Source organism: Haliotis cracherodii, unplaced genomic scaffold, assembly GCF_022045235.1.
Source record: "Haliotis cracherodii isolate W230 unplaced genomic scaffold, xgHalCrac1.p SCAF_4, whole genome shotgun sequence".
NCBI lineage: Eukaryota > Metazoa > Mollusca > Gastropoda > Lepetellida > Haliotidae > Haliotis > Haliotis cracherodii.
The window spans coordinates 7,937,978-7,957,157 of record NW_027266297.1 but is presented as its reverse complement, the minus strand read 5'-3'; the positions used below and the strand labels follow the sequence as shown (position 1 = coordinate 7,957,157).

The 19,180-nt window shown below is 41.2% G+C and overlaps 1 protein-coding gene across 5 annotated transcripts in view; it reads right to left on the bottom strand.

Annotated features, from left to right (window-relative positions):
* Nucleotides 1–19,180, bottom strand: part of LOC139478908 (uncharacterized) — a 34,707-nt gene that overhangs the window by 12,318 nt on the left and 3,209 nt on the right. For 4 of the 5 annotated variants that reach the window (XM_071261589.1, XM_071261591.1, XM_071261590.1 and 1 more), the window contains exons 3-16: nucleotides 17,333–17,527; nucleotides 15,068–15,201; nucleotides 13,862–13,970; nucleotides 12,920–13,077; nucleotides 12,649–12,771; nucleotides 11,688–11,775; nucleotides 10,199–10,365; nucleotides 8,893–9,009; nucleotides 6,899–6,988; nucleotides 5,830–5,956; nucleotides 4,332–4,505; nucleotides 3,196–3,405; nucleotides 1,384–1,508; nucleotides 956–1,016 (exon numbers count right to left, since the gene is read on the bottom strand). In XM_071261589.1, coding sequence (XP_071117690.1) covers nucleotides 956–1,016; nucleotides 1,384–1,508; nucleotides 3,196–3,405; nucleotides 4,332–4,505; nucleotides 5,830–5,956; nucleotides 6,899–6,988; nucleotides 8,893–9,009; nucleotides 10,199–10,365; nucleotides 11,688–11,775; nucleotides 12,649–12,771; nucleotides 12,920–13,077; nucleotides 13,862–13,970; nucleotides 15,068–15,201; nucleotides 17,333–17,527 — 1,878 coding nt within the window. The remainder of the gene's footprint in view (nucleotides 1–955; nucleotides 1,017–1,383; nucleotides 1,509–3,195; nucleotides 3,406–4,331; nucleotides 4,506–5,829; nucleotides 5,957–6,898; nucleotides 6,989–8,892; nucleotides 9,010–10,198; nucleotides 10,366–11,687; nucleotides 11,776–12,648; nucleotides 12,772–12,919; nucleotides 13,078–13,861; nucleotides 13,971–15,067; nucleotides 15,202–17,332; nucleotides 17,528–19,180) is intronic. The other variant, XM_071261593.1, reaches the window with a different exon arrangement.

The window sequence follows — 19,180 nt, the reverse complement described above, 5'->3', positions numbered from 1 at the left end:
TCACAATAACCAGCCGCAAGTGAACTTCAGTGGTGACTGATGTGACATCGGACTGACAGTCCCACTTATTGAGTGGGTCACCTGGATTGTTTTCCTTTTTGTCTACGTTGACATGGAATAAAACGACTTGACTACACTCAACCTCGTGTCGCATTTACCGCCCCACAGAAAGTCCGAAGTGATGCAGGTCTTGGACGTTTACCACCACCAGCACGGGTATGGTGCTGACAAGTTTAAAAACATAATCGGGGCGAACCAGGATGCAAACCCACGACCTTATATTTCTGGGGTGACCAGGATACACAAGGCATTACGAATTGCGGCCGACTGGGCCACCCGTGCCTCCTCAACGTGTGTGACTGAATATAATGAAACATGAGGAATTTAGATTCATTTTCAGGAAACGTTTGCGATGTCGTCATATGTATCGGCATGTGACTAGGAATGGCGTTTACGCCACATAGACGTAATTAAGCAACATATTTGCTTGTAACGAAGAGTTCGCTCGTCATGTCTGAGAATAGAATGTGTGAAGTCATCTTCGGATGTGCGATATTACTGAATTTGAACCAGACAAACCAGTGACTGAGAGCGTGAGACCAAACTATGGTTTATGTGTACACAAAAAGCCCCATTAATAACAAACGAAGACACACTTCTAATACAGTTGGCTGCTTATTGATAAGAACCCGGCACATTTTCAATGGAACTTGACACATTAAATCACGCAGCGTGTAACCATTTGCTGTTGTATGTATGATTTTCTGTCACGTTCCTCTGAAAATGGGTTCCTCTGAGTTCATGTTGTGATACAAACTTTAAGGGGGTTGTGTTTTTTCTTTGTAATTTGTGTGGTTATTTCTCTTTCCAGCGTGTACATATTCCATAGTTTTGGAGCATTCTGCTGGTTGTCTTTGGTAGGTCTGTCACAGATAGATGAAAAGCCAAAACCAACCTTGACAGTCGTGTTTCCATACATCGTCCTCGACCACATCACTGGCCAACAGCGGAAGACCCTGTAAATGAAGTGGATGGATTATAACATGATACTGCATGCTATGAAAGAAAAAACTACGTCTCGTGACAAGCAACAATTAAACACGATAGGTACAGAGAAGTAATATGCCATATCGATAGGTAACACAATTCGTAATCAGGGTCTACAGGTAAACACAGCTAACATTCTACCTGGACAGGGTCTACAGATAAACATAGGTAACACTCTACCTGGTCAGGGTCTACAGGTAAACACAGGTGACACTCTATCTGGTCGGGGTTTACAGGTAAACACAGGTAACACTCTACCTGGTCAGGGTATATAGGTAAACACAGGTAACACTCTACCTGGTCAGGGTCTACAGGTAAACACAGGTAACACTCTACCTGGTCAGGGTCTGCAGGTACAGACAGATGGATCGTAAGATGACCAGTTGATACCAGATTGTTGAAGGCAGCCCAGGCGGCCTTAAGATCATGATCGGGAAGTCCCTTCGGACGCTGCACAATAGCTGTAGCACAATAACAGAAAAGACAAACAAACATCATTAGTTCTCCTGGGAATGGACTGCTTCCGTGGTCCAGTTGATAGAGCGCGCGCGTTTGTGTGTGTGTGTTGGGGGGGATGTCGCAAGACTTAAAAAGATGGTCTGGCGCTCGGCATATATACACTGTGATGATGGTGCATGTCCTCACATTGTGATGATGGTGCATGTCCTTACACTGTAATGATGGTGCATGTCCTCACATTGTGATGATGGTGCATGACCTTACATTGTGGTGATGGTGCATGTCCTTACATTGTGATGATGGTGCATGTCCTTCCATTGTGATGATGGTGCATGTCCTTACATTGTGATGATGGTGCATGTCCTCATACTGTGATGATGGTGCATGTCCTTACACTGAGATGATGGTACATGTCCTTACACTGAGATGATGGCACACGTCCTTACATTGTGATGATGGTACACGTCCTTACATTGTGATGATGGTACACGCCCTTACATTGTGATGATGGTACACGTCCTTACACTGTGATGATGGTACACGTCCTTACACTGTGATGATGGTACACGTCCTTACACTGTGATGATGGTACACGTCCTTACACTGTGATGATGGTACATGTCCTTACACTGTGATGATGGTACACGTCCTTACATTGTGAAAATGGTGCATGTCCTTACATTGTGATGATGGTGCATGCCCTTACACTGTGATGATGGTGCACGTCCTTACATTGTGATGATGGTGCATGCCCTTACACCGTGATGATGGTGCATGCCCTTACACTGTGATGATGGTACACGTCCTTACATTGTGATGATGGTACACGTCCTTACACTGTGATGATGGTACACGCCCTTACATTGTGGTGATGGTGCATGTCCTTACATTGTGATGATGGTGCATGCCCTTACACTGTTATAATGGTGCATGTCCTTACACTGTGATGATGCTACACGTCCTTACATCCTGATGATGGTACACGTCCTTACACTGTTATAATGGTGCATGTCCTTACACTGTGATGATGCTACACGTCCTTACATCCTGATGATGGTGCATGTCATTACATTGTGATGATGGTGCATGTCCTTACACTGTGATGATGGTGCTTGTCCTCACATTGTGATGATGTACTGTGTCTGAGTGTGGTATTCATGTTAAACTGCGACATGGCACACACACACACACACACACACACACACACACACACACACACACACACACACACACACACACACACACACACACTAAAAACACACGTACATGCATATCTCTACATAAGTACACACTAATCAGTGCCTTGTATCGCCTCGATCTATGAATATAATACTTAATATTACTTTATTTCAAATTAAGTACTAAGTGCACCCTGATGGATACGGGTGGCACGGTCTGCACATTCGTTTAAGGCGCTGCAATTCTCTGTGCAGATTTGCGTCCCTTTGACACTCCAGAAACCAATGCTTGTGTGTTCGAATCCGGGTTTGTCCCGATTATGTTTCTAGGTTTGTCAGCACCATAGTCGTGTTCGTGGGTGTTATAAATGGTAACCTCTGAGACCTGCATCACTTCGGGCTTTCCTCCCACATTAAGCTGATACACAGTGATATAAATGTTCAAATGGACGTTTAAACTCACTCACTCATTGGTATGTTTGTTTATATGACAGCTGTGATCCCCACTCACATGAATATCTGTCACACTGTGCTGTTGTTGTTTTGTCCATGGAGTACTGCTGCACGACGTGGGAGAGATAGCAGGTGCTGTTGCAGATGCCGAAGGTGACGCAGTCGTGTTTGACGTCACATAGCGCGGCACATTCCTCGACCGACATGACGTTGTCGTGTTGAGAGTCAACAATCTCCGTCTCCTGGTTCCGAATCAAATTGTACCGGGCTGCAAAACACAGTATATGACGGTAAATGAGTAAATTCGCCGACATGCAACAACAGAAAACGTCGGAATGAACGTTATTATCCACACAACCAGAACACACCAGAACCATCGCTGACATGAACAGAAGCAGGTTGTTAGGGACCAAATGTGGCGCAATTCACACCCTGGCAGGGCCAAGATCAGCATTCCGTGGGTTCGAATACAAATTCGTCCTGCTTGTGGCCTGACAACACCATGCCAGTTCTCGTGAATGGTTATAACGAAGCTGAAAACGCCTCTGACCTTCGTCACGGCGGCTATCATCTTCTGAATTAAAATACGCTAAGGGGCACTGATGTTCCGGTCGTTTAAGGCGCCACATTGTGCTGTGCCGATTTGTGTCCTCTGGGAAAGTCATATGATCGTGGGTTCGAATCCCGGTTCGCCCCGATCGTGTTTTTTGGTTTGTCAGCACCATCCCCCTCCTCGTCGATTTTACCAAAGTAGTAAAAGTCCGAGACCTAAATCACTTCGGGCTTTCCTCCCACATCAAGCTGACACGCCGTGATGAAACTGGACTACTGTACTAAGCGGCGTTTAACCAAATTCACCCAGTAATTAACATACGTTAAGGTTGTGTACACCTGTGTGCATCATCCATAGCAGTCTTAACCTTCTGAATACATGTTCAACATGGGAAAAAATGCAATGTACCAGCTAAAGAATCCGAAACTGCAGGAAAATGAACTTTGGCTAATATCTGTCATTGTGTTTTCGCAATGTCGCGATCTAGCGGTGTTTCGCGGTGTCAAAGTTTGAGATCGAGTGAACACGAGAATGGTCCTTGCATTTGTCCATATACGGTGAAAGCATCCCTGTCAACTATTGAAACATAATGGGCTGTTTACACAAAAGGATGACGTTTCAGATGTGATTAAATTACAAACCCAGCAGAGGTGGCCGGTCCAGCAGTTTCCCCGAAACGTAGACGTGGCTGTCGTCAGCGTACACCCGGAGATGTTGCAGGCGCGTTGGCTCCAGCTGAAGACCCACAGAGATCTCCTTCAAGGCCTCGGTCAGGATCTGGACATCGTACGGAAGGAGATCCGGGGCATCGGGAGCTTCAGGACAGGAAGTGAACAAATCAGTGACTCGCTGCCCGAGATATTGCCTGTCAATATTTACACCTTGTTAAAGTGCCCTATGAGACCACAAAAGTGTATTTTATCAGCTGTCAGGCAGTCTTACGAACGATAAATCTCACGTTAACGTGTCGGAGAGAGTCGTGGAGACGACCCCATCCTGGGATGTCTGTCAGCAACACGAGAAACAATGAAGAGAATCCAAGTGGTGATGACCAAGTAAGGATAAGATATATGGATGAAAAACGTCTTTATTCACTTGTACATTATCAAGCACGTGTTAGAACCTACACCGAAACGTAGCTCATAATTGTAATAAAGAAGTTGTTCATCCATGTATCTTATCCTTACTTAGTACTACAACTTCTAAATGCCTCTCAAAGAAGTTAAATGGTGATGACAGACAGGTGAATCGCCGAGCGTCGTATTGCTCGTTCATTAAGGGTGAGTGAGTGAGTATGGTTTTACGCCACTTTTAGCAATATTCCCGCCATATCACGGCAGGGGGCACCAGAAATGGGCTTCACACATTGTAACAATGTCAGGAATCGAACCCGGGTCTTCGGCGTGATGAGCGAACGCTATCTACCCGCCCGCCCCCTCGTCCATTAGGCATTTTCACATTTTCACATTATATTATGACATAGACTTTGATAATGAAGAAAGTATCAGCCCTTTGGATTCCAAATCTTCACACATCTGATAAAAAACGCGCCAGGTACAACATGTCTCGAAACAATCTAGCTCTGTTTGGAGCTGGTCCAGAAAGGTATTAGCAACGAAGGCAAAAATTGTACCACCAGCTGGAAACGTTATGGCTTCCGTATTCCTGGATGCCGAGGATGTCGTCAGGAAGGACTTTCTTCCAAAAGCCAGACTATAAACGGAGCATATCATTTTGCACTTTTGAGGCAGTTACGAGATGAAATTATGACTGAGACTAGGAAGCTTGGAAAAGGCGAACTCTTCCATTAGGACAAAGTGCAAGTGCATAAATCAGTCATTGCCATGGCTATAATCCAGCAACAATCTTATTCTTCTGATCTGGCTACGTCAGACTTCTATCCGTTACATGAGGAAATCTCCATCAGGAGCTGATTTAGAGTAAGAGTCGAGCCATTGGGTGTGGCGTTGCTGATTGTGTATCATCGTGCCCGACGGCGTGGATCGACTGTAATACACTGGTGTACCTTGTTTGTAGTGATTACACGGGCAGCGTAAGATAGATCGAATACTGTTGTTGCATGACGGCGTCAGACAACATTCCTTTACAATGCACTTGGGAGTGACCCGTATCTCTCACCTGGAAATCTGACGTTGAATCCAATCTGTTGTCTGTCAGAGAAACATGGCGTCAGATCAAACGTTTTCACTGGGTCGGGATGACTGAAGTCAAAGTCATAGAAGTTCATGATGGTCTGTAGTTGAGTCTGAGGACAAAACATGATGACGTTAGTTTACACGTGATGCAGTATGTAATGTCAGTTTACACGTGGTGTTGCATGTGACGTCAGTTTAAACGTGATGTATGTGGCTTTAGTTGACACGTGATGTAGGAGGTTACGTTAGTTTACACGTGATGTTGTATATGACGTCAGTTTACACGTGAAGTTGTATATGACGTCAGTTTACAGGTGATGTTATTTATGACTGTCAGTTTACACGTGATGTTGTATACGTCAGTTTACACGTGATGTTGTATATGACGTCATTTTACACGTGATGTTGTATATGACGTCACTTTAAACATGGTGTATGTGGCGATAATTTACATGTGTTTTATGTGACGTTAGATTACTCGTGATGTATGTAACGTTAGTGTACACGTGAAGTATATCGTGTTAGTTTACACGTGTTGTATGTGAAGTTACTTGACACGTGATCCGGTATCGGCACAATCCTAGCTATATAGTGAAGGCGACATTGTGTTTTCTGACTGTTGACTGTTTGGGCGTGGGAATTGCATGGTCACAACGTTTCAGCTGTATCATCACTCCCAAGCGGAGATAATCGTTGCCTATCCATCAATCCGTGAAGATCATGGTTACAATAGGACCTCAGCAACCAATGCTTGTCGTAAGAGGCGACTAACGGGATCGAGTGGTCAGACTCCCTGACTTATGTCATCGTATCCCAATTGCGTGGATCGATGCTCAAAATGTCAATCACTGGATTGTCTGGTCAAGACTCGATTGTTTACAGACCTCCGTCATATAGCTGGAATAGTGCTGATTTCGGCGTTAAACAACAACAAACAACAACTACAGGTTTGACTGGCGACGAGCCATTTCTGCGATGATGCTGAAATACATTGCTGTAACGCTGCTGTGGCAGACCGTACCATTCACTCATTCATTCAGTAACAATCTGACCTGGTTTATATAGGTGACAATCTGTACGAGGACATGCGTGTAGACCCCCTTGTCACCGGGAACACCTGTGTCAGCACTCTCGTTGGAACTCTGAAACAAACAAACCCAAAGCTCACACACGACTGATTTACTTCGCAAACCGGGTTCCGCGAATTGACAGACGATTTTATAACAGGAGCTGTGATGAGGCCCAAACAGAACACATGCCTGCGTGCGTGCGTGTGTGTGTGTGTAAAAGTATTAACACCATAAAGTAGGTTGGACATTGTCGCTATTTCGCTTTAAAACAGTTAAAATTACCCCCAAGCGCAACAACGCGACAATGTCCCTTCTCAGATTTCATACTTCTCCACCCTCGCCAGCTGCTTTCATTCCATCATGTCTGAATGCTGCAGCAGATAAGGCATAAGAGCCCGACCATTTAATATTTTTGGGGGGTGGATGTTTTTTTTTAATTTGTCCTAAGAATTGACCAAAACGTGTTCGCAGGACAAGCTGGCTGTCCTGAAAAGCGTGCTACGAACGTTTAAAAGCAGGGATTGGCGTTATCAGCTTCCGACGTCACCTGTGTACATGGGGTTATTGATGCTCGTTATCAGGATCAAGGATATCAAGAGTACATAGTCCCGGGTGGGACCCTCACTCGTGGTTACTGTGGTTAGCAGGGCTATTTAGCTAAGCGGGTCGATATTTCTATGGAACACAAAACAGGTCAAAATCCATAATAACTTTCGTAATGTATTCGCAACTTCGCAAAATATATTTACAATTCAAACTCTACGCAAACTTTATACACAAAAACAATTACTCTTCACAATATGTGTCTAACCTCACAAGATATTTTCAAACCTTTTGTGATACATGTAAATATGTCAAGAAACGTTGGAGGACCCGTGAAGATCCATGTTAGAATTGGACTTCAGCAACCTATGCTTGTCGTAAAAAGCGGCTATGCATGTCGTAAGAGGCGAGAAACGGGATCGGGTGGTCAGACTTGATGTCATCCGCAGGATTGTCTGGTCCAGACTCGATCATTTAAATACCGCCGCCATATAGCTGGAATACTGCTGAGTGCCGCTTTAAACAACAACAACAACAAAAAAAGAAACGTTGGATGAAAATTCTAAAAACTGTGTCGACAGATTTCGTTTGCCATAGCAACTCGTGTGCAGCTTTACACATCGGAGACGTTGCTTTGTCACAGGTGCTGTGTCTGATATTTTAGTCATGGACCGCTTTTATAGTTTCACATAAATGGACATTTCTCATTTCCCGACGGTCAAATTAAGTCCCGACCAAGACATTTAAAAAACAACGTTTATGGCATCTGAATATTTATCCACCTAAATACGTATCACCCCGTATACAAAATGAATTTTCTGTTTAATTTACAAACTCGCTTTATTTCATAGGGTGGATATTAGGAGATGTGTTTGTTTTGTTTATTATTTAAGGCCGCGGGGAGCAATATCCCAGCTGTATGACGGCGGTCTGTAAATAATCGAGTCTGGACCAGACAATGCAGTGATTAATATCATGAGCATCGATCCACGCAATTGGGATACGATGACATGCATCAACCAGACTGCGAACCTGACCACCCAATCTCGTTAGTCGCCTCTTACGACAAGTATAGTCGTATGGGCTGCTGAAGACCGATTCTAACCCAGATCTTCACGGGTCTTCGGATAGGTGAGATACTCCAGGATCAACCCCAGCAGCCATTGGATCTTTGTTTGTTTGTTTGTTTGTTTGTTTGTTGTTACACTGCAGTCAGTACTATTCAAGCTGTATGACGACGCCCAGTACATAATCAAGTTTGGACTAGACAAACAAGTGGTTGATATTATGAGCAACATGCCACGCCATCGGGAGCAGTGACACGCAATCAACCAAATCACCGAATCCATTTAGTCATCGAATTTTGCAGATTTTTCACCACACAATCATATGGATTCTGTCTCCATATTTGGACAAAGTCTGTTCATCCCTACCCTGGAGAAATAGGCTTCTACTGTGACATTGTCGGCCGCTGTGTTGGTGTAGATGACGGCACTCTTGCCGGTTACCTTGGCAACGAACAGGTCACAGATCAATCCACGTACAGTTCGCTGGCAAAAATGAAAGAAATATGAATAATGTAATCCACCGAATCATAAACAAAATAATAATTCAGAGAATCAGTATATGATATCACAAAGAGTTACTGTAAACAACACAGTAACGTGTTTCCTGAGTAACATTCCTTTATATTCTATATTATTCATATTAAAGCATCTTTAGTAACAAAAGTAACGTCATGATCACTTCGGGTCACGGGTGGCCCAGTCGTCTAAGGCTCCGCGATTCGCTGCGCAGAGTTGCATCCTTTGGGCATGCCAGAAACCTATCATTGTGGGTTCTAATCCTGGTTCGCCCCGATTATGTTTCTTGGTTTGTCAGCACCATACCCGTGCTCCTGGGTTTTACCGAAGTGGTAAACGTCTGAGACCTGCATTACTTCGGGATTTCCTCCCACATTAGGTTGACACGCCATGATATAACTGTTATACTGTTAAAAGCGGCATTAAACTCAACTCACTCACTCACTCATGATCACTTACTAAATTAAGTCCTTTCCTTACAATTGTACATACGGATTATAGGCAATGTACGATTCGCAGTTAATTCATTTATAAACTGTATCGGTATATTGAACATTCGTAACATAAAAACCCCAATATACTCCCAACAACATGTACGTGAGAGTGTTTAGACAAATCAACATACAAGACGAGGGGTGAACAGACCTATATAAACTCATTCCCCAATCTAACAAGCCTCACATTTAAACAATCCACGTTTAAAGACTTTTCCCTTGTTCGGACGTCGAATATAAATCTGAATTTAATCCAAGACAGAGTTTTGCAAATGCTAGTGGAAACAATATTACCTCTCACACATAAACATTATTACCTGTCCCACATAAACATAATTATCTGTCCCACATAAACATAATTACCTGTCCCACATAAACATAATTACCTGTCCGATATATTCATAATTACCTGTCCTATTTAAACATAATTACCTGTCCGATATATTCATAATTACCTGTCCCACTTAAAGACAACTACCTGTCCCACATAAACATAATTGCCTGTCCGATATATTCATAATTACCTGTCCCACTTAAACACAACTACCTGTCCCACATAAATATAATTACCTGTCCAATATAGTCATAATTACCTGTCCCATTTAAACACAACTACCTGTCCCACATAAACACTATTGCCCGTCCCAAATAAACATAATTACCTGTCCCACATAAACAAAATCGGCTTGGAGTCGGAGGAACTCCAGAGGATCGAGTAGTTCCAGAAACCAATGGTTGCCCTTCCCCACTCTCTTGGTATCCATCACAGTGTCTGGGAGTGGTGTCATGCTGCAGTTGCCATACTCCTTGTCAATGGTGTAGCGAGTACCTGTGACCGTATGTTGTTGTACATGAATATTTTGGATGCAGGATGTTGTCACAGTTATAACCTACTTCACTCTTTCATCCGTATGTTTTATGTTGTGCAGAGTTGCCTCCCTTGGGAGTGCCAGAAACCTATGATCGTAGTTTGAATCCCAGATTCGAATTGACATTTTATACACGTATTCAGACCATGTTGATTGGTAACTTGATCGAAATTTTAAAGGAGCATTCTGGTGGGAAAAAACTTATTATCAACGGTCAACGTATTAAATGAATCGATCGCTGAAAATCAGTGACAACACCAGATTTTCGCAAAATAAGGGTATTTCGCAGTTTAAACTTTAAGCCTTTGTCATTATTTAACACTGCTTATATGGCACCTGGAAAATATAACTTAGAAACTATGATTACACGAGGTATTAACAAAAAACTATAATTTTGATACATTAATTACATGAGGTATAAATAAAAAACTATCATTTTAACACATTAAATACATGAGGTATAAATAAAAAACTATCATTTTAATACATTCATTACATGAGGTATAAATAAAAAACTATCATTTTAATACATTAATTACATGAGGTATGAATAAAAAACTATCATTTTAATACGTGACTGATATTGGTCATGTACAGTTTGATTCTGCTGTGGCTATGTGTTCCGATCAATATTTCCAGATATTTATGAATATGATATATATGAATATATTTATGGTGAGTGAGTGAGTGAGTGAGGTTTTACGGCAGCAATATCATGGCGGTGTACACCGGAAAATGGGTTTCACACATTGTACCAATGTGGAGAATCAAACCCGTGGCGAGCCAACGTTTAAACCAGTGGGCTACCCAATAGCCCCTGAGCCAGGCATCGATTAATAGCCAAATTACGTGACCGTCGAAGCTGACTTTTCCGAAGTTTTTTAAAGGTCCAAGGTAGTTCGTCTATATATACGTCATTTTAAGAACGTCTCTTGAACAACATATAAACGTCAAAATGAATCATTCACACGCTTATGAACGTCATTTTCGAGGTCATGTGACTCGAATCACGGAAAGTCGCACATCGTGTAAATTTCACATTAAAAAAATATTTCTTGACATAAGTGTGTTGGCATTTCAAAGTCTCAGAAAAAGTTCTGAAGCAAGAAACCCTCGCAGATCTCTTATTTCGAAAGGGAGTGACCCTGCTGCAATGGGAGCTACATACACGTTTCAGATGGCGCGCTTAATTCAGAAGGAACTTTCTTCCAAGTCTATTTATGATATCCTTGCGTCGCGGTACCACACATCAGACACATCGTGAAAGGGTGTCAGCACTTACCCCTATTGAAGTCATCAATGTGGATTGTGGGTCGCCCCTGGTCGGGATAATCCACCCGTATCACTTTGTACTCATTGTCGTACCACGCCTAGACAGAAAGTCGTACATTGTGCAGGTAGGAGACGTGGGTAATCTGTTATTATACAGTATATCTGGTGTGGTGCTGACATTCTGAAGAACGTTATGTTGAATACAACTAATCCGGACTAATAAAGTCACATCCATGATGTATGAAATTTAGTGCAACATTGGTCACATTGGTCAACAATTCATCCATTTAAACATTAATTTGTTCCCAGGAATCAGCCATTAATGCCAGCTCAAGATTTCGGGAGTTTGTTGATTAGTTTTCCAGCACAACAAACAGAATGTCTGTTGAAATTGACTTTTAAGACCCGGAAAATATTTATCCACAAAGTGTTAAACGTCTGGGGACCTGCATCACCTTACTACAACATCAAGCTGACACCCCGTTATAAGCCTGGAATACTGTTCAAAGCGGCGTTAAACCCAACTCTCTCACTCACTTAATTCTACACTATCTTAAAATCGACTGTATTTACAAATCATCTGGTAAGACATGATGGCACACACAATTACAAAGATTCATCCGACTTTCGTCATCTCCACAGATCACGTTGCGTCCCTCTTGCGTATCAGGATCCTATTATCATTGGGTATAATCCCAGATTCACCCTGATAATCCTGGTAAACAACACACATCAGCATCACTTACAGCCTTCCTCTCACATCACTAAACACGCGGCCTTGAACCCAACTCAACTCTACGCGATCTCAACGCTGACCTTGACACAGCTTAAGGACGTGTCCAGGACGATATAAAACCTCGTTGTGACTTAAGTTGGATGTAGTTCCTCAGCAGGATTCATACACATGCATTGCCTAATCTTTGAGATGATAATTGGTATGAAGAACTGTTGTAAACCATGTCAAGTCTCACCTGTAAGTTGAAAGTGTGTGCAGACGGTACGTTCGTGTCTTCCATCCGGAAGTAAAACTGATTGGCCACCTTCGGAATCAGCTTGACGCTCTCCCTTTGTGGGCACACTACATTTGGCGGTGTCTGGATAAGAAAGCATAATTTCACACATTTAGCAGACAAAACATATTCACGGTATATTAGGTACAAATGAGACATTAAAAGAGTTGATACAAATGCAATTATATTGTTTATGTTTTCCATCAAAAGCGATATAATGAAACCGCTATACCTCAAAGACAGTGAGACCTGGCTCTATTCCGGGCCGGAAGTCATAGTAATCGTACATGTGATGAAAGTCCCTCTGGCCGGAGGCTGTTTGCATAATTCCTGTGACGTCTGCTCTAACAGGCACTTGTGGATATGTCATCGATGTTGTCCAGTTCAGAGCTGCTCACACAGGAGAAATAACATATGTGTGCCAGTTTATTAACTGAGAGGCAAAAGAAAGTACAGCGAGTTTGTTTGTAAAGTAACTGAAAAATGAAAGAATTGTTGTTAATTTGATTATGTCTATTTAACCATTACTCATTCCTGCATTAGTTTGTAAAAGTAATCTGTTGCTGGGTAACTTAGTATGAAAACAGATTGGTTTAATGAAGACTGGATTAAGACATGAATATGCAACCACATGACCCCTGCCGTGTTTGAAATTTATTGATTTTCAAAGATAAGATGTCTGAGATCCCCATTGGCTGTTATGCACCGTGCAAATATTTTTAAATCAAAATTAATTATATCTAATGACATAAAACCATGTTGAAATATTGTTTGAATGCTGACAAAGTGACGTTATTTTCGGATATAATATCGCTAACTAAGATATTTTTAAACCTAAATCAACAGAGAGGTATAAGTAAAGATAAGATATATATGGATTAATAGCTTTTTTGAGAGGCATTTAGAAGTTGGGAGCGTAAAGTTTTTTTCTCCTCAGTTCACACGCGAAGAAAATATTACCTTCACTGCAATGCTGGCTTTGTTTCTCAGAATTTTTAAAGACAAATAAGTACTGAAAATGATAGATGAGAGCTTAGCAAAATACAAAAGTTTAACATCAATTAATTTATTTGAAACACTGGTTTTTGCCGGTTGCGTATCATATCGTCCTTATGCCTGTTGATCTGAAATTTAAGTCATTATATGTCAAACATTGCTCTTGGGGTTTTCCTACCTGAAAAATAGTAGTCGAGTGTGAAGTTGGCCTTGAAATAATCCCAGTACATGCAAGTCCGCCAATGGTCACAGTTAATACCACGAACTTCAGATTGACCCAGATAGGCCTGGGAAAGTAATGAACACACCATCTTTGAATGTTTTTCCATACATGTCTAGAACCACTCCGTCCCAAGACAACACACAAAATCGTTTTAACAAAATCAGCGAACAAAGTTAAAGATTTGTTTGTTTGTTATTTAACGCCGTACTCAGCAATATTCCAGCTATATGACGGCGTTCTGTAAATAATCGAGTCTGAACCAGGCAATCCAATGATTGACATCATGAGCATCGATCCACGCAATTTTGATAACATATACTCAAACATGGCAGTACATGAACTGGCATTAGAGCAATTCCTGGAGGATGACCCTCATCTGAAAGTGGTGTGCATTGAGGCAACGGCACATGTAGAAGAAGCAGTCCAGGACAAACATACGAAGGCCGAATATGTGAAGCAAGCCAATGCTCATCTGTTGCAAGTTTTGACTCAGGAGGATCTGGTGAAGAAGCTTCAGGATTGGGAAACAGATAAGTCAAAGAATGCTATGTTTAGATCATTAATGATCCAGTGATTGATATTGTGAGCATAGATCCATGTAATTAGGATTCGATGACATGGATCAACAACAACAGCGAGCCTGACCACCCGATCCCGTTAGTCGCCGCGGACGACGAGCACAGTCGGCTCTTATCGTGGGTTGCTGAAGACCTATTCTAACCCGGATGATTCACGGGTCTAAAGTTAAAGAAAAAGGAAGAGAAGATAACCCTCATTCAGTTCATTGAAGAAACCAAAGAACCTTCAAGCATCATTAAAATATCAATGATAGATATAAAACAGATGTGAGTGGTGGGGTAGTCTAGTGGTGAAAGTGTTAGCTCGCCAGGCCGAAGACCCGGGTTCGATTTCCCATAAAGGTAAAATGTGTGAAACCCATTTCTGATGTACCCCGCTGTCAAATTGCTGGAATATTGCTAAAAGTGGTGTAAAAACATACTCGATCATTTAATACAGATAATAATACGAAGAAAAGAATCCATTTAGTCGCCTCTTACAAGCATGGGTAACTGGGGACCTATTCTAAACCGGATTCCTCAGAGGATAAAGGGATCTGAGTTGCTTTCGTCGAATGAATACACATAAAACCAATATACTCACTTCACCATAATGCTTTGCAAACTTAATGATGTCATTTGTTGAGAAGATGTGACCGGTGCCGTTAATTCCGATGTCGCCAAATAAGTAGTCGTCAACAGAGTCGTTGGACATCGTCTTGGTCACACAGACACCGTCTTAAAGAAGTAAGAATAAACCAAGATTCCACCAGAATTCATTTGTATACATCAGCCTATTGTATATGACAACCACTTCATCAACAAAACAAGGCAACACTATACTGTCGGGCTAAAATTGGATTTGACAAAGAAATTACATTTGCTACTGGGCTGAAAACAGTCGCCAAAACACTGCCTCCTTAAGGTAAAAAAACACAACTATGCCCGTATTAAATACATCACCATCGAATTCCATTTCTTGTTTATTTTATTTTTAGCCATCAATCATGAGTGTATATTCGTTTTTGTCCGGCAGGTTACATCGCAATATATACAGTCCTACAATGTATTGTTACAAACATCAATCTCATAAGATATAACTTTCTGAACAAATATTAAAATTGGTTATGCCATGACACCAGAACATGCTGGAAGCCAGTGTTTAGATGCCGCTCTCTCGTACCAATTTGTGGCACTGTCATGTTCTTATTATGTTGGGGGCGGTCGGGTAGCCTAGTGGTTAAAGCTTTCGCTCCTCACGCCGAAGACCCGGGTTCGATTCCCGACATGGGTACAATGTGTGAAGCCCATTTCTGGTGTCCCCCGCCGTGATATTGCGTGAATATTGCTAAAAAGCGGCGTAAAATCATACTCACTCACTCTTATTATGTTGTGATGCTGGCATATTACATGACTAAACTGTGAACTGTGACACATGTACCGAAGATGGTGGATAAAATTTTCAACTTTAAGTTTTAGGGTTGTGTTATGATAATATTACAAGATAAGAAACAACGAAACAAGTTTACAAGTAGAAGGTTACACAATGAACCAGTAGAATATTTATGTGACGGAACATAAAACTATAAATTTATGTAATATGGATTGTCATAATAATGATCGTCCAGATAACCAGTCTTTCCCAAAGAATATGCTTTACATAATAGTAAAATATGATTAATTTTCAACGTCATTAAATCCAAATCTATGGTGACTGATTCGGGCCATCTCCATGTCGCCCTGCATACAAATAAGTTGATGACGCATCTACATATGTGCGTCTTCCTATTTCTCGGGGGCATGGGTGGCCAAGTCGTCAAAGGCGTCAATTTTATCATTAAACATATGAGTGTGGGTTCGAATCCCGGTTTGTTCCGATTATGTTTCTAGGTTTGTCAGCCACACCCATGCATCTGAGATCTGCATCACTTCGGGCTTTCCTCCCACATTAAGCTGACATACCGTGATCTAACTGAAACCCACGCCACTCACATGCTCCTATTGCAATTGTATAGTTATGGTAGCTGCAACATAATCTTATACATTTGTAAAGGTAGGCTGAGGGGTATTGTATTTAAAATACATTCCAGTTGTAAGGTTGATTAATAAAAAAGCGTAGGGTGTTCAGCTGGGGTTTCACATAGGAAATCTGACAACATACATGTATACTTAGCATGCAGTTAGTGCGGAACCGCAATCCGTGGTCATCCATTTAACACTCCTGTATCATTTCTATAATTATGGTCCTTCGATGACCTATCTTAAATGATGAATAGCACATACATACGGTGGCCCATAAGGGACATGGAGTCTGTTTTTCAATATTTTGAATTTTCACTTTCTGTTATCGTAACCTTTTGCAAATTAACACGATTTGTCATACAATTATGTAATAAATTATATATAAAGTAGATAGTGAATCGCTGAAAAGTGAAGTGAAAATGTCAAAAACTAAAATGAAAATGTCAAAATCAAAAACGAGAGGTCATAAACTAAAATGAAAATGTCAAAATCAAAAACGAAAATGTCAAAAACTAAAATGAAAATACAGAAAAACTATTTTGTTGCAAATCATAATTAATCAAATTAATTAAAATGCCCCTGAAATTTGTTTTCTATGTACTCTGAATTAGAATGTTTATTTGAAGAAATAATTGTATCTGTAGTCTTTGATTGGTATTTTGAAGTGTATTTTTTTCTAACATCGTTTCAAGGGTATGTCATGCCCAGAACAGTAAAGACATTACCCGCAAAGGTTAATGGCTTTACAACATGCCTACCGCTACTTACTTCTAGTAGTCATATGGTCGTTAAGTGTGGTTGTGTGGATACTGAGCAGCGCCAAGTGCAAACTGATAACAGCACTTACCGTGCACCGTGTACACCTGTCCAGCCTGATAGTCGAATACCACGTCCGTGAAGTCTCCCCCTCTCACCACAGTCAACGCCGCTCTGTTACCGTCACCGTCGGCGTACTCAGCAACCTCCATGGTGAAACCCCGGTCGACTAAGTTCGCCTCCAGGCGGGTCTGGAAGCTCCGGGGAAGATCCGGAAAGGGCGGGTCTATTTTGAGAAAGTTCAGGTTGGCGTTATGGTCGTTTTACCGTACCGTGGTGAAATAATCAGATTTAAGGTAACGAGTGTTTTGTCCGTGTGATTAACTCAGGCACGTAAGATTTAACATTTAAACGATTGCTGTGTGTGTGTGTGTGTGTGTGTGTGTGTGTGTGTGTGTGTGTGTGTGTGTGTGTGTGTGTGTGTGTGTGTGTGTGTGTGTGCGTGCGTGTGTGTGTGTGCGTGCGTGTGTGCGTGTGTGTGTGTGTGTGTGTGTGTGTGTGGTGTGGTGGGGGGTAGTTGCTGTGTTGGGGAGGATGGTAGGGTGGGGGTGGGAGTGTCTGTCTATCTGAGGCGAGGTGAAATGTGGTTAACCGTGTATGTCGAGATGTGGATGTGTTTACCGACGTGATTGTATGTGATTATAGATTCTCAATGCTTTAAAGGCACTTTGAGATTCATTGTTCAAGAAGCAACTATTTGAAAAATATGAATGTTTGAGTCCTGAAATTTGGTTCTGTTAAACCTTGTTTGTTGAAGGTTTTATTACACAATTAAATACTGTTGGACAATGTGTTTGATTTTTTTACTGAAAATGAAAAACGGAATTGGGCTTCTTGTGTTGTGATGGGTGCGAGGAGGGGTATTGTGTTTGTGTGTAGTTGCGGACACTGGACAAAATATCATCCATTCCAAACAATCCAAAACTTGGAAATACCACCATTCCAAATGGAAATATGACCATTCCAAAATGTGTCAAGGTCATATTTCCAAGCTTGGATTTGTTTGGATATGTTTGGATACAACATGTCATAATCATATCTGTTAAACGTTGCACAACTTTTGACCTTATGTGAGATTAGTAATGACATGACAGTAAATAATTAAGAGTATTTTGGCACTATTTACCACGAAAAGACCAAATCATGAGCAAATTTAACTAAAAGAATTTCTGTCATTTAAAGTGGCTACTCTTTATATTTAATTTCTTATCTTCCTTGTCTATAATCATATGACATTGACTATGAACTTTGAACAATTAAACAAATATTTTGTTTTCCCATACCGACTTACGGTTGTCGTAGAACAAAGACCGTTTCGAGAATAGAGGGCCTCATTATTATAATTTGAACTTATATACATATGTATATAATAGTACTAGGTATAAATGAATTTTGATAAGTGTTCGTACAAGAATATGAACTTCGAATTATCTCGGATTTATGCGCAACACATAGGACTGGAAATTTTATAATTGTTCTGGAACTATCTGACGGTAATGCAAAACAGGGAACAAGATTTCGTCAAATGAATCATTGAGCCAGGAATGCAACGATTTAAATGCTGACAAAATGAATAAACATATCTGGAACAGAGTAGACTGTTCATGCGGACAATTATATGCTACGTCTATTGCCAATGAAGTTTATCACCCCATATTATAGCATTTGGTTCACATAAAAGATAGAAGCCAAATAAGTGGGACAATTAGTTGTTATGAATTAGCTTTACCTCTGTGACATATGACGCAACTAAAGGTGAATACATTTATCAAATAATCAATTACAGTAATTAACCTAGTGTCCTTATTTATACACAATTTAATTACGTATTGGGGTACAATATATAATACACATATACACGGAATGATTTCTTATTTTG